We start from the raw sequence: 15704 nt of genomic DNA, 5'->3' as shown, positions 1-15704 counted from the left end.
ATATAAAGAGGCATGAAAAACATTACTGTGGAGGGAAAGAAGGGAAGGGGTGACCATCACTTAAACCTTACTCTCATAAGATTTGGCTCAGAGAGAATAACATACACAGAATTCTATTTTACCCTATAGGGAATTAGGAGGGGAGGGGGACAAGAAAAGGGAAAGGAGGTGATAGAAGGTAGGGCAGATTGAGGGAGGTAGAGGTCAGAAGCAAAACACCGGTGGAGAGGGACAGGGTGAAAGGAGAGAGAAGTATAAACAGGGGAAAAACAGGATGGAGGGAAATATACAGTAATCATGACTGTGAAAATGAATGGGATGAAGTTGCTCATAAAACAGTAGCTGATTACAGAATGAATTAAAAACTAGAATCCTACAACATGAAAGTGAAAATAATGGGCTAGAGCAGAATCCATTATATTTCAGCTGAAGCAAAAAAATTAAAAAGCAGGTATAGCAATCATGATCTCAGACAAAGCAAAAGCAAAAATAGATCTAATAAAAAGAGATATGGAAGGTGTAAAAAATTAATTGTGATTTGAGGTTTCTATGACCCCATCTTTGGCTAAAATTAGAAGCCCCGGCACACGCCCCAACTGGTCTCAAGTGCTGCCCGGCCCCCCCCACCCCACCCGTGGCCATTGCCATGGTGCTACAGCTCATGTCCTCACCACTTGCTGAAGCCTACATGGGCCTGGCCAAATAAACATGACTAGAAGTCGCGTGACCTTTAGCATCCGGAAGCTGGGAAGGCTGTCAATCAGGGCTGCCAGCCAATTAGCTTGAGGCTGAGTGCGGACGGCCCGGTTTTTCTTATTGGGAGTGGGGTTTTCTGGGAAGGAGTAGGGAAGAGAGAGTCATTCTGGCATGAGAGAGGGAGAGAGATGGGATGCAGCTGTTTGCTCTGAGTCCGGGCAGTGGTGTGACTGCAGGTCATATAATTTTCCTTCTCCTGTTCCTTTTTTGTCTTTATCCCTTTTTTTTTTTTTAATGAGGCAATTGGGCTTAAGTTACTTGCCCAGGGTCACACAGCTAGTAAGTGTTAAGTGTCTGAGGCCAGATTTGAACTCAGGTACTCCTGACTCCAGGGCCGTTGCTCTATCCACTGCGCCAACCAGCTGCCCCGTCCCTATTTTTATTAACCTTACTTGTGTTTTAAATTTGTTCCCAACAATAAACCCTATTTTGTTTTTTCTGAAAGAGGCTGGTAATCTCTTTCCTTACCCCAATATTACAGTGAGCTGCCCAATTAATTCCGCCATATTAAATTTGGCCCTTACAAAGGAAACTACTAAATGTTACCATAGACAATCAAGTAATAAACATATATGCACCAAATGCAGCTATATTTCTAAAGGAGAAGTTAAGTGAATTATAGAAAGAAATAAATAGTAAAACTATACCAATGTGGGGACTTCAACTTTCCCCTCTCGAAATTAGATAAATCTAATCACAAAATAAATAAGAAAGAAGTTAAGGAGGTGATTAAAATTTTAGAAAAGTTAGATATGATAAATCTCTGAAGAACACTGAATGGAGATTCAGTGGTAAATGGCACATACACAAAAATTGATCACATATTAGAGCATAAAAACCTCTGTTTTATCATATAAGTGAACAATTTGTTTATACAGATGCAAGGATTTTTTTTTTACCAATTTCTCATTCAAAGCCCAGCCTCTCAAGGATATTCTGACCTTGCCCAAAGAATTCGCCCCACACAGATCATCTTATCTAGGTAGAATTCCTACCCCATCATTGTTTATTGAATGGGTAGAAGTGGATTCCTTTCTATAGAGTAATGGAGCCCTAATGATGTAATAGTACTGACCTGATCAAAAAATCCCCAGGGCCAGATGGATTACAAGTGAATTCTTACCAAACATTTAAAGAACAATTAATTCCAATAATATATAAATTATTTAGAAAAATAGGATAAAAAGGAGTCCTATTAAATTCCTTTAATGAAACAAATATGGTGCTAATAGCTAAATCAGGAAGAACTTAAACAAAGAAAAAAAACTATAGGCCAATTTCCCTAATGAATATTGATGCAAAAATTTTAATGAAATACTAGCAATATATCACCAGGATCATGTACTATGACCAGGTAGGATTTATACCAGGAATGTAGGGCTGGTTCAATTTTAGGAAAAATATTAGCATAATTTACCATATCAATACCAAAAACAACAGAAATCATATGCTTATCTAAATAGACGCAGAAAAAGCTTTTGACAAATATAACACTCATTCCTATTAAAAACACTAGAGAGCACAGGAATAAATGGAGCTTTCATTAAAATAAGTAATTTCTATTTTTTTAAAGTACATAATACATATATATACATATATATATGTGGTTTTTTTTAAAGAACATGGAGGGTTAAAGAGAAACTGCAGGAGACTGAGATGAAAAAATTAGGGGCAAAATGATTAGGGTGCTGTGTGCCAAGAGAAAGAGAAGCCAGTTCAGGGAAATTCTGTAGACAAGCTACAGGGATATGACCAAGGTAGAGTTTGGTGGAGAAGAAAGACAGCTCCATCCAAAACTTACGGGGTATCCAGGGTTTAGGATAATAATTTCCTATTGACAAAGAGAGCTGAGATGAATACCTCAGGCCTTAGATGAAAATAAGAGGAAACCAGCAACAAAGGTAAAAACCCAAAGGACTAAGCCCTTGAGAGGAGGGAGATCAAATGGGAATGAAACAAATAGAACTTAGAAGAAACTAAGCAAATAACTCAAACTTAGGTAATCTAAACAGAGTTATATGAGACAATGAAACTAACCTACCTACTTTTTAATGACTGATATCCCAAAATTAGCTAACACAATAAGATAATTTCCCTATCAGTAACTGCTTTTCTGAACCCCCTCCCCAGCATGGTCCCCCAAATGCTAGTATGTACTCCCTCTCAAAATAACTTGTATTTAACTCTATCTGTTCTCTTTAGATTTATAATGTATGTGTGTGTAGACACACTTGTGTCTCTTTCATTTGAATATAAACTCCCTCAAAATGGAGATTGTTTCATTCTTGGTATTTGTACATGAAGCAACTAGCACAATACCTAACACAAAAGCAGGTGCTAAATAACCACTTTACTTTTGCTATACTCAGACATGGCAGGGAAGGAGTATCATAGCAAAAGAAAAGTCCCTGAATCCTAGGTATGTGCTATGCAAAAGATAAATCTTCATGATACCCAAAAATGGTATCAGCTGAAACATATAGAAGTGGTAAACAAAAACAGTTCCCAAAGTGTGTCAGGAGCAATGGTGTCAAATTCAAAGAGAAATTTGACCATTAAACTGTACTTAAAGATCTCCGAGTCTACCACATATTAACACTATTTATGTTCTAGTGTATTTTGTTAAATATTTTCCTATTACATTTTAGTATGGCTTAGGCCACACTCAGAAGTGTGGATGGTATGTTTGACACATCTGGTCTAGAGGCTGCCCAGTGCTACTTTTGCACACATTGATTAACAGGCACATATTCAAATCTGTCTTCCAATTCCTCACCTTAGCAGTTCTACTTGAATAATAGGCAATTCCTTCCTTCGGCTTAACCTATAGGATGCCTTCTGTGTATCAGAAGAGAATAGCCAACTTCGATCATTTGAACATGGGGCATCAACTAACACCTACAGAAAAAATACAAAAGACAACACAAAATTATATGAAAAATATATGACAGAAAAACTTAAATTATATATGAGAGGAAGTTTATAAACTTTAAAGTGCTATGTAAATGTAAGCGATTATTATTATAGTATCCATTTTTTGAATCATTTTCCATATACAATAAAGATTTGGAGATTCTTGAAAAAATTACTAATAAGATTTGCAATTTTCCTTTTCCTAGAGTAAAACAATGCATAAGTCATTTATTTTAAAAATATCGCTAAAAATTTTTAATATTGCTACTTTATTTTTGTTTTTAAGCATTAATTTGCTGAATGTGTTTCTATTTCAGTCTCTTGAAGTCCTTTTAATCTTCAATTATCATTATCTATTATTTTAAACTATCACTGAATATTGTATTTTTTTCTTTTTTAAAGACTAGGTCCCCCCTCCTGGCCAGGTTGGAATTACTGGGGCTGCTCATGAGCCCAATCCATTATTTATTGGCAGGGGAGATTTGCCATATCCTTTCTGACCTGAGTCAATCTGCCCTTTGGGCAACCTGGTGGCCAGTTGCTCCCAGGGGAGCAAAGACGCCTAACTGCCACTGACTACTGAAGCTCATCACTCCCAAGCTCAAGAGATCCACCTCCCTCAGCCTCCCTATGGCTAGGATTACAGGTGTGCACCACTATGCCTGGAGCTAATGGTTGTGTGTGGGTGTGTGGGTGTGTATGTATGTGTAGTATATTTAAATCTGGTCTTTTAAAGTATCCTCTAAGTACGTGGAAAACATAAAAAGGCCCTTTAATCTTCTAACCCCAATGCTATCAAGTACTTGAGCCAAACAGACCATTAAATAAAGACGACTATCAAAATGAAAATATTTCAAATGAAGATACTTCTATCTTCATTTTATTAAAATTTCTCAAGGCACTAAAAAAAGACAAAAGACCACGTGTATGGTGTGTGTGTGTGTGTGTGTGTGTGTGTGTGGGCACGCATGTGTATGTGCATACATGTAAACGCAGTGAGTTTAAATAGGAGGGGAAAAGTAGTGATATTTGGAATCAGTTTGCCCAATACTATTACCTTATCAAATATTTCAGGTTGAATGTCTCCTATCTCTCTGCCATCCAATTCAGACACTTTTATTATATTTGTCATGGGTTGTGGGATGAAGGATTCTAGTGTCTGCTTCAACCACCTTGATCTTAGACTATCATACTCATTGCAGTGAAAATAACCTAAAAAAATTTAAGACTTAAAGCTTTTAAACCATTATAACATAATTGTTCAAACTTTTAACTTTGATATACAGGTTTTATATAAAACATTATAATTATACTGTTTAATATACTAAAAGCTTTTGTTGTCAACATCTGTGACATTTTTATGTATAAGTCACAAACTGATTACATTATTGGAGGAGCTGTGAATTGATGTTACTATTCTGAAAATAATGTGGAATCATGTGGAGGGGAAAGTGACTAAACTGTTAATACTCTTTGACCCCAATAGTCCCACTGTCAGGTATATAGACCAAGAAAGTAAAAAACAGAAATACTATAAATAGCTAGATATACACATACCCATATATTCACAGGAACAATTTTTGTTCTAGCAAAGAAATGGAAGCAAAGTGGATACCTGTTAATTGGATATGTGAATATAATGCTACCACACTGTAAGAAATGTAAATTAGTAATTATAAACTGAACTATAATAAAAAAATAAAATAACTCTGAGGTTTAGCCTCTAACACATCAAAAACACATGCAGAAATGGATATATTTAATTTAGGATGGCTGTGGAAAGAAAGGCATAGCTAGTGAAACTATGAACTGGTGCAATAATTTCAGAAAATAATGGAATTATTTAAGAAAAGTTCATACCCTCTAAGCATATACAGCAAGGAGATGAATGATAGAGGGGAAAAAAGGTCTTATATGTAAAAAGAAAATAGTGATAGCAGCCCTTTGTGATAGAAAAAATGGGAACAAAATGAATACCTATTAATTAAGCATGCATTGACTTATATTTCTATGTCTATCATTTGGGAAAAAGTTACTTTACTTGGACCAGTGTCTACACATAGTTTATTCCTCTTACCATATAAAAAAAAAAGCTAACAGTCTTCTCTACTTAAACCTTAAAGTATCTATAGCCAACAACAATAACAAAAATTCTACTTACAAAAGGCACCTAACAATATTCTAGAGATCTAGCCACATGAATTTGGACAGCATTTCTCTTAAAATGGTAGTAGATATGTAGCCTGGATATTAAAAATACATTAAAATTTTAATGCTATTAAAAATTAGAAGAGAAGGAAGTCATATACCTCTCACAGTTATAAATAGGAAATGTCTTAACCAAACAAAGGATAAAGACAACTGCAAGGAAAAAATTTGATTACATGATATTAGAAGGCTTTTGCAAATATAATGAATATGCCTAGCATAAATAAGAGGGGAAACAGATAAATATTGGGGGGGGGAATCTTTGCGTCAAATTTCATGGATGAGGATTTAGTATTCAAGTTATATAGACAACAGAAATATGTAAGACCCAAAGTCATGAACACCAGATAAGTGGTCAAAGGATATTAATAAACAATTCTCAAAAGAACTGTTAACTATTAACAATGATATGAAGAATGCTCCAAGTGATACAAAACAAAACCCTGATGTTTCACCTCACACCCTACAAACTGCCAAAGATGACAAAAGATAGGTATAGTCAATGCTGAAGTCATGGAAAAATAGGCACACCATTACATTGTTGATGGAACTGTGAATTAATACACACATTCTGGAAAGCTATTTGGAATTATGAAAATAAAATGAGTAAAATGTCTTGGCCAGAGATCCCACTGCCAGACCCCAAGCAGACTGCTGATTTTTTTTAAAAAAGGCATCATATAGATAAAAATATTTAAAGTGCATTTTTTGTGGAAGGAAAGAACTAGAAATAGATGCTCATCAATTGGAGATTGGTTACATAAATTGTGGTTCATGAATGTAACAGAATATTACTGTGTTGTAAGCTGACAAATATTCTAAAAATGAGAGGTATGGAAAATGATATGAAAAAAATTCTGTTTACATAAAACAGATGCAGTGCAAAGCCAGCAGTCTTAAAAACAATGTGCATGACTACAATATAAATGGAGATAACAATAACCACAAGAAATATTACAAGCTATAGGGTTGGCCCCACAAAAGAGATAAAAAGATATCTCCCTCCCACTTGTTTGCAGAAGTTGAGGGTGCAATGTTTAACATATACATCGGATTTTTTCCCAAGTATTGATTGGTTTTTTGCCAATTTATTTCTCTTCATGTTCATTTTTTTCTTTAAAAAACATTCTTTATTTTCTGGGAATGGGTAAAAGGGTTGGAAGAAGAAAAAATAGAGGGAAAATTTAGGCAATGTAAAAACAAAAGATATCAAAAAACTGTATTTTAAAAAATAAAATAGCAGTGAAATGACTACTGATTATGAAAGAATTTGTCTCTTCCATCTCTAATTGCCTTTTTTTTTTTTTGCGCAGGGCAATGGGGGTTAAGTGACTTGCCCAGGGTCACACAGCTAGTAAGTGTCAAGTGTCTGAGGCCGCATTTGAACTCAGGTCCTCCTGAATCCAGGGCCGGTGCTTTATCCACTGTGCCACCTAGGCACCCCCTCTAATTGCTTTTTGACATTAAAACTTCCTTTCAATATTAAAAAGTAATATAGGGTCTATAACATATGAAAAGGTTAGTATAGTATCAAAAATACTAAAGGGGGCAGCTAATGATGAATACACAATAGAATAAATACCTTTTATAAAGTACTATTACTTCGTCTCCAACTATGCTTGTCGTACAATTGTCCACTTTTGACATGGGTAATTTCTCTCATTGCACAGAAAGCCAATCATACTAAGGTTTTTATGAGAGGCTAACTGAACATTTTTTTAAATAAAAATTCTAAAATTCACAGTTAACTAATGTGCACCAAGGTTTTAAGATATTATGCAAATTATTTAAGTATATATTACACACAAACACACACCCTCCTTACTAGTTTTGGTTTCCATGAATGGAAAAAACAAGGGATTCACCTTGTTCTCCTTGGGTTGAAGGATTTCAAGTCACTCTGTTACATAATGTACTAGGCTTTCCACAATTCAAATTTACTTTCACATTTTTACTTAATCTATCTTTGAGACACTGCAAATCCTTTGTTTGTGGCATACTACCTTAATACATACTAAAAAGAAAACAGTTTACCTGGATAGGCACACTGTAGAAGAGCTATTGATTTACCCCCAGGAGCAGCACACATATCCAAAATTCTTTCCCCATTTTGTAATTCCAGAGCCAGCACTGGGAGAAGTGAGGCGGCATTTAAGAGATAATATCCTTTAAGTTTACCAAACTGATGTCTCTCTGAAGGTATTCGTCCAGGAGTTCTACTAACGTAGCATATCAGTGATTTAGGATAGTAGGGAAAATATCCTTGAAGAAGGGTGTGATATCTCTTCAGGTGTAAATCCTTCTCTAGTTCAAAAGGATAGTTGAATCTATTAAAAAGGACTGCATGTTGCCAGCATGCTGGAGATGTTAAGATATCCCTAGAAAGAAACCAAAAAAAAAAAAAAATAGGAAAAAGATTAACATTACAGACTTCGATTTTTAAAATCATTATTAATTACAAAGGCAAAATCCAAGTTTAATCTCTAGCTAGTTGCTCTCTGAGTAACTAGGTAACAAAGTGACTTGTCTTTATACTACTTTCTATCTATTAAATAGGAATAATATAGGTCTAACTCACACAAGAGTGTGTTATATAAGTAATAAGACAGTGCAAAAGATTGCTACAAATGCTGTAAAGGAAATTATTATTAGTATCTGAGCATACCTAAACTAAATGCTTTCTTAAAAGGGTTATTAAATGGTAGAGGAATGTTAATGTTAACAATTATCAACATCAATAAAGGGAAACAGTGGCTCAGATAATATAAAGGATGATCCAAAAATAAGTTATAGTTGATACAGGGATAAATTTTATGATTTTTTTTTTTGTGAGGATAAATTTATTTTCTTAATTTTGTGCTGCTTTATCTGGTATTAAGTTAAAGTTGCATTCCCTCAGCTTACTCTAACTGACAGAAGGAGAAACAAAGCAGATGGCAAATGAGGATTAAGTCTTGATTATAAATTGGCAGATAATTTTAGAAGGCCATTTCTTCTTGGCTCTAAAATTTATAATTCATGCTCTTGCATGTATATTAAAATTAAAATGGAAAAAGTCCTAAGAAATGCCCTGAAATATATTCTATAAATGGCATAATTTGTAAAAACAAAACATACTCCTACTGAATTGTTATAAAAATAGCAATGGAACAATACATCTTTAAAATTAATTTGTAAAAATAATGACTAAGATTAGAATCATGGCATATCAGAATTGGAAGATTGGAAGGGACCTTAGAAATTATTTAATCTTTTTAAATTTTTTTTTAGGGGGGAGGCAATGAGGGTTAAGTGACTTGCCCATGGTCACACAACTAGTGTCAACTGTCTGTGACCAAATTTTAATTCAGGTCCTCCCGAATCCAGGGCTGGTGCTTTATCCACTGCACCACCTAGCTGCCCCTGAGAGGTTATTTAATCAAGACAAAAGGTACATGGGAATCCCCTCTCTAATATCTCTGATAAGTAATTATATAACCTCTGTCAACTATTCCACTTCACCTCAACTACATAAAAGGATGGTTATACCTTTATTCCTGATCACCCAAAAGAACAGGAAGTAAAGGTATTCTCGTTCTAAATCCTCTGTAATCTGACTTTGGACTTCATTTCAGTGAAACTTCTTTTCACTAAGTTACCAATTATGTCTTAAGTGACAAATATTATGGCTTCTTTTCTATCTTCATCCTTCTTGACCTTTCTACAGCACCTCACACTGCTGACTACCTGGATACTCTCTCTTTAGGTTTTCATGAATCTGCTCTCTTGGTTTTTTCACCTACCTATCTCATCACTCCTTCTCAAGTACTTTGGGGTATTTCCATTTATGTTATATCCACTAATGGGTACTCCCTAAGGTTTTATCCTAGAATTCCTTTTTTTCCCTATATATATTCACTCATTTGGTAATGTCATTAGCTTCGAGGGGCTCAATGGTCCTTTCCATGAAGATGATTCCCAAATCTATTTCCTAGTCTTAGTCGAACATCAACAACCACTTGTTAGACATTTAGAACTGGATGTCTATAATAATAAAATAATAATAATATTGAGGAAGAGGATGATGACCTACTATGTTCCAGGTACCATGCTTTGGGCTTTAGAAATATTACCTCATTTCATCCTCAGAACAACTCCAGTTATCATTATCCTAATATTCCCATTTTACAGATGAGGAAACCGAAGCAACAAAGATTAAATGATTGGGCCAAGATCACATAGTGATCTTGTGTTTCAGGCCAAATTTGAATTTGGGTCTTCTGAAACCAGGCCTAGCACTCTATCCACTTCACCACTTAGCTACCTTAGGCAGATAACGGCATCTCAAACTTGTCCAGAATAAAACTGTTTCTTTCCCCAAAATGTAACCTTCTTGTCCTCATTTCCATACTACTGTTGAGAGGACCACCACTCTTTCAGTCACCCATGTTTGTCCCCTTGCTGTCCTCCATGACTCCTTTCTCACTTACCTTCCCATGTAATTAGTTGCCACATCCTGTCATTTCTTTCCTTACCACATCTCTCAAATATGACTTTTTCTCTCCACTCACACAGCTACCACCCTGGTTCAGGGCCTCATTATATCTTGCTTGGACTCTTGCAATAGCCTTCTAATCTGTCTCCCTACTTAAAATTTCTCCATACTCCAATCCATCCCCCATTCAGCTGACTATGACTCCCTACAGTATAGATCTGCTCAAATAATTCCAAGGTCTACCTAATTCCTTCATCATCAAACATAAAAATCCTTTGCCATTTAAAGCTCTTTACAATCTGACCCTTTCCTACCTTTCTGATCTTTTTATACTCTACTATCCATCCATACTGATCTACTTGTCCTTCATACATGACACTCTATCTCCTATTTCTGGGCTTTACACTGGCTGTTCCCTATACCTATACTTATGTTCTCTTTGCCAATCTCAGATTCTTAGGATCCTTGGCTTCCTTTAAGACTCAGTTCAAGTAGGGGGCAGCTAGGTTGCACAGTGGATAGAGCACTGGCCTTGGATTCAGGAGGACCTGAGTTCAAATCCAGCCTCAGAAACTTGACACTTACTAGCCGTGTGACCCTGGGCAAGTCACTTAACCCTCATTGCCCACCCAAAAACAAACAAACAAACAAACAAAAAACAAGACGCAGTTCAAGTACCATCACCTCTAGGATATCCTCAAACCAGGGAGTGCCATCCCATGTAAAGTTAACTTTCATCTACTTTGCATGTAACTCCTTAGTTCTGATTTATAACCATTGACCACCTCTATCTGAATGTAAGTTCCTTGAGAGAAGGGGCTGGTTTTGCTTTTTATTTATCTACTCAGCACTCACTGTCAAGCCTCTAATTAAGCACTTAGTAAATGTTTGATTGATCATTCTGGACATTGCTGCTTCGATTTTTTTTTCTTAGACCTGTTATTTCATTGGCACAAGGAAGTCCTAATGAGGAAACTTCTATCAACATACATCAGTAACTATCCTATAACTTACAGTCTTTGATAGCTGTCTGGGAAATTAGGGGTTAAGTGCCTTGCCCAGAATCACAGAGCCAATATGCATCAGATACTGAACTTGAAGTCAAGTCTTTCTGATTTGGAAGCCAGTTCTTCATCAACAGTATCACATTGCTTCTCTATGCTTCTATTCATGAATACCAAATTTTTATCAGTTTAGGTTTGCTTTGGTTTTTGGTTTTCATGTCAAGCTGCTGCTTTCTATTGAACTTGTAGTTCACTAAAACCTCCAAGACATTGACTGCTACAAGTTACCTCTTCCACAGGACTTCCAACTTATCCTTACCAGGCTTTAGCCTTTGGATCTAGTCGAAAGGTTTCAAACAAGCAGCCCTCCCTGAAGCCCGCTGAACCAGATTATAACGTAATATTTAACAAAATGCATCTAAAAAACAGAACATAGATAATGTTCATGTGTAGTTTTTTAAGTCAATATGGCATCCACAGTGATTCCCTAAAGTAGATTTAGTGGCCCCCATTCCTATTGGAGTTTGACATCACTAGTCTTGTCTCTGAGAATCTTTTGGACATAAAGTTCTAACAATCACCATAGTAACTATTGCTTCTAGTACCTGGCATCCATAATTTTGATAAGGATATCATCTATGCCTTTATCCAAATCATTTATAAAAATATTGATCAGAATAAGATCAAATACAGAGCCCTAGACCACTCTACTATAAACATCCTTTCATGTTAGCAATAATCCATTCATCGTTCCTCTTTGGGCATAGGAAAGTCAATCAGTTTCAAATATTATTTAGGGTAGCATATGTGCTTGCTATCTCCTCACTTATCTTGGGTTCTATTTCCCTTTTAACCATTTTTCTCTTCCTTTTCCTTATCTAAAGTTCATTCCTCTGGGTTGAGACAACAGAAACAAAACAGGACATGCAAAGTCCTGTTTCTTTTCCTTTATGTGATATCATTGGCCAATCTTTCCCTTTGGATATTTCTCTTGCCACAAACATAAAAAAGCCCTTTCTGTTGTCTTCAACACTCATTGCAAGCTCTGTTTATTCTGGACCTCAATGTTCCCAATATTCTAATAGGGACCTCAATACTTTTTGTATTCGTCCTCAATCACATAACTGTACTTCTACCTTCTGAATATTTTCTTTGAAATTTGAGTCGATCAGTTACTTCCCTATATCTCAAAATGGATTTCCTGAAAAAGTACTCCCTTGGGGCAGCTAGGTGGCGCAGTGGATAGAGCACCGGCCCTGAAGTCGGGAGTACCTGAGTTCAAGTCTGGCCTCAGGCACTTAACACTTACTAGCTGTGTGACCCTGGGCAAGTCACTTAACCCCAACTGCCTCACTTTAAAAAAAAAAAGTACTCCCTCATCTTGCTCATCACTTATGTATTAAAAGATTCTTTCTTGGGGCAGCTAGGTGGCACAGTGGATAGAGCACCAGCCCTGGATTCAGGAGGACCTGAGTTCAAATCCAGCCTCAGGCACTTGACACTTACTAGCTGTATGACCCTGGGCAAGTCACTTAACCCCAACTGCCCCACAAAAACAAAAAGAAATCTATGACTCAAAACTCACTTCACAGTAGAAAACTCTCAATTACTTAATAAGATCTCCCTAAAATTGACTTAGCTCCTCCTTCTCACTCCCATTTAAGACAAAGTAGAATACCTCCATTCCTCTCCCCATATAATCATATTAATACAATCTGCAAAGTACCTACAATTCCAAATTATAATTCTTTGGCACATTCTCCAAAGCTACTTCATGGAATATTAATAAAATGTTTATACTAACCTTACTGTAATCCATGAATCTCCAAGTTCTTTGATATACTGCTTGTCAAAATGATCCAACACAACTTTGCAAATCTGTTTTGTGAGCTTCCTTTCAGACTGTGTTTTCAGCTATGACGGTGAAACACGAAAAAATTACTGAGATATACTGGCATTATTTCATATTTATTAAGGCAAGACCAAACAAAACACTGTGGAATTTTTCCAACTAATAATAAAATATTATAAATTGCTTGCTACCAATTTTTGTAAATACAGGAGCAACATTAAGTTTCAAAAGCACAGGATTAATATATTCTTTAGTACCAAGGTTAAAAAAATTGAAATAATCTTTTGTAGTAGCAGGGGCACTGATTTAAAAATCAAATTTGGGTTCCATTAATTGGTCTTTGACATTGCTGTAAGACTATGAACATACAACCTAATCTCTGACTGTTTCATCTGTAACATAGGGAGTCTAATATCTGCCCTGCCCACCTCACAGGGCTAAGGGATAATAAGCGACTTATAATAAGAGTTAAAACTAGAAAGGTCCTTTGAGATCACTTGGCCAACCCCACGTCATTTTTGTAGAAGAAGAAACCGAAGCCCACAGAAGTGACTTACCCAAGACCACACAGGTTAATAGTAGTTCTGAGAGGCACTTATCTAACACTGAAATACAATCCTCCAGAGAAGCTAATAGAAAGCAAAGGAAAATTGACTAAACTAAGGAAAACCCTCATTAAAGTTCTTCTAGAAACAAAGGTACAATCCAATGGGAAGCTGTTGTGACTGATGAAATAATATGGTTATCCTTAAAACACTATGTGTCAGCTATTACCATTTAACCACATGCCAGCCTCTAACGGGATATTGGGGATAAAAATGATCAATGACGAGCATTCACATAGGGAATTATAGTTAACGAAGCGTTTTCACATATTGTTATTTGATAACCCTGTGAGATAGATTATACTATCATTCCAATTTTTAAAATGAAAAAAAACAAAAAAACCCGGAGGCAATGAGGGGTTAAGAGGGTTTGTTTGCTCAGTGACACAGGCAGAATCTTCCGAACTCCAAAGCCCGTGCTCTCTGCACTAAACTAGCCAGCAGCTTAGTGGCTGGTCTCTGTCCAGCAAAGGAGGAGTTAGCAATAGGAACGGGGTCAATGTGGGAATCGCAGTCGCAAACCGAGACAAGGAAAAGACGCTTTTCCAGCCGGAATCCCAAACCGACCACACAAGCTCAACAGCCCCTCACCCGGGTAAACACCATGCTGTCCAGAAGCTGCAGACTCTGCTGTTGATACACCGCACAATTCCAAAGACTCTCACTGAATGCGCATGCCTGTTCCCAATCTCGAGATGAAAAGGGAGCTACGGCTAGTCATGATTTAGCCGGCCCGATCCCTTCCGCCCAGACCACGCCTCGCCCCGCCCTCTGTCCAACTCTCGCGCTCTTCGCCCCGCCGGTTTCCAAGCAAAGCCGTGCTTCCTCTGAAATCAAACATTGCGTAGTACCCTCCAGGTCCCGCGATATTCTCAGAACCGTCGGTGAACATGCGTGACGTCATCATCCAGCGTCGCGGGTTGAAAAGTTATTATAGCGTTGGTAAAAGCCGATTCGGAGTTTTCGACTAGAAAGCGTGATATGACAGAATGACAGAGAAAGGAGGCGAGACAGCGCTTCATTCTATGTGTGGTTAAATCGAGGGCTATTTCTTGCTACTGCTGGGTTCCCTTAGTATTTTCCCGTTCAGTAGGCCTCTCCTTGATAATAAATGTTATTGAAAAAAAATGAGGCACTAGTTGTTAAGGAAAGATAATAAATGTTATTCCGTGCACTCTTGGATATGGGTCTGGTGGAGCCGATGGCGGACCTTGAGAAAAGACGCTGCTTCTGAAGAAGGGCCAGGCGAGACCAAGTGTGGTTCGATTGAACTCCCTCCCTTACCTTTCCTCCAAATATCTCCCTCATGAGGGCGAAATGGACTCAAAAGATCATTGCGCTGACTTAGAACGAACATTTATGAGTATTCGTGCTGGGGGTGGCGATTGTGGTTGTGTACCTAAGTATGAGAAGACACAGCCCCCACCTTTAAGGAACCTGACGCCTCCTGGACATCAGCCCATTCCAGAAGCAGGACACAAAAACTCTTTGAATTTCAAAAGATGCTACTGGAATGGAAAAGAAATTGTATATTTCTGAAAAATTATGTTACTGATACCTTCCTGTTCTCGCTACAGAAATGTGGCATTTTGAAAGTTGTCAAATTGCTTTATTTTACGATATAGAAAAATATGACATTTAGAAATTGGTACATCTCACTGATTATAAAAGTCCAGTAGTAAAAAGATTATTACTTGGGAAAAAAAAGATTATTACTTGGAAGGAACAATAAAATGTAAATTTTGAACTTAATGCCTATTAAATTTTCATGATTCTGTACTTAATATAGGCTAGAGAAACTTATCTTCTCTTATTGGGCAGGGGATTAAGTGGAGAAATATCTCAAAATTGTTTTTATTTATTTAAAAAAAGTTAAGTCATTATGATGTAGG

The 15704-nt window shown here is 36.7% G+C and overlaps 1 protein-coding gene across 1 annotated transcript in view; it reads right to left on the bottom strand.

Moving 5' to 3' along the window:
• Nucleotides 1-14571, bottom strand: part of NSUN3 (NOP2/Sun RNA methyltransferase 3) — a 44022-nt gene extending 29451 nt beyond the window's left edge. The window contains exons 1-5 of the mRNA XM_043998230.1: nucleotides 14404-14571; nucleotides 13160-13269; nucleotides 7912-8255; nucleotides 4727-4881; nucleotides 3533-3654 (exon numbers count right to left, since the gene is read on the bottom strand). Coding sequence (XP_043854165.1) covers nucleotides 3533-3654; nucleotides 4727-4881; nucleotides 7912-8255; nucleotides 13160-13269; nucleotides 14404-14418 — 746 coding nt within the window. The 5' untranslated portion in view covers nucleotides 14419-14571. The remainder of the gene's footprint in view (nucleotides 1-3532; nucleotides 3655-4726; nucleotides 4882-7911; nucleotides 8256-13159; nucleotides 13270-14403) is intronic.
• Nucleotides 14572-15704: the final 1133 nt, after the last annotated feature.

This window comes from Dromiciops gliroides, chromosome 3 (assembly GCF_019393635.1).
Source record: "Dromiciops gliroides isolate mDroGli1 chromosome 3, mDroGli1.pri, whole genome shotgun sequence".
Taxonomy (NCBI): domain Eukaryota; kingdom Metazoa; phylum Chordata; class Mammalia; order Microbiotheria; family Microbiotheriidae; genus Dromiciops; species Dromiciops gliroides.
Note: the sequence above shows the minus strand (reverse complement) of the source record. Positions and strands in the feature narration are given on the sequence as shown.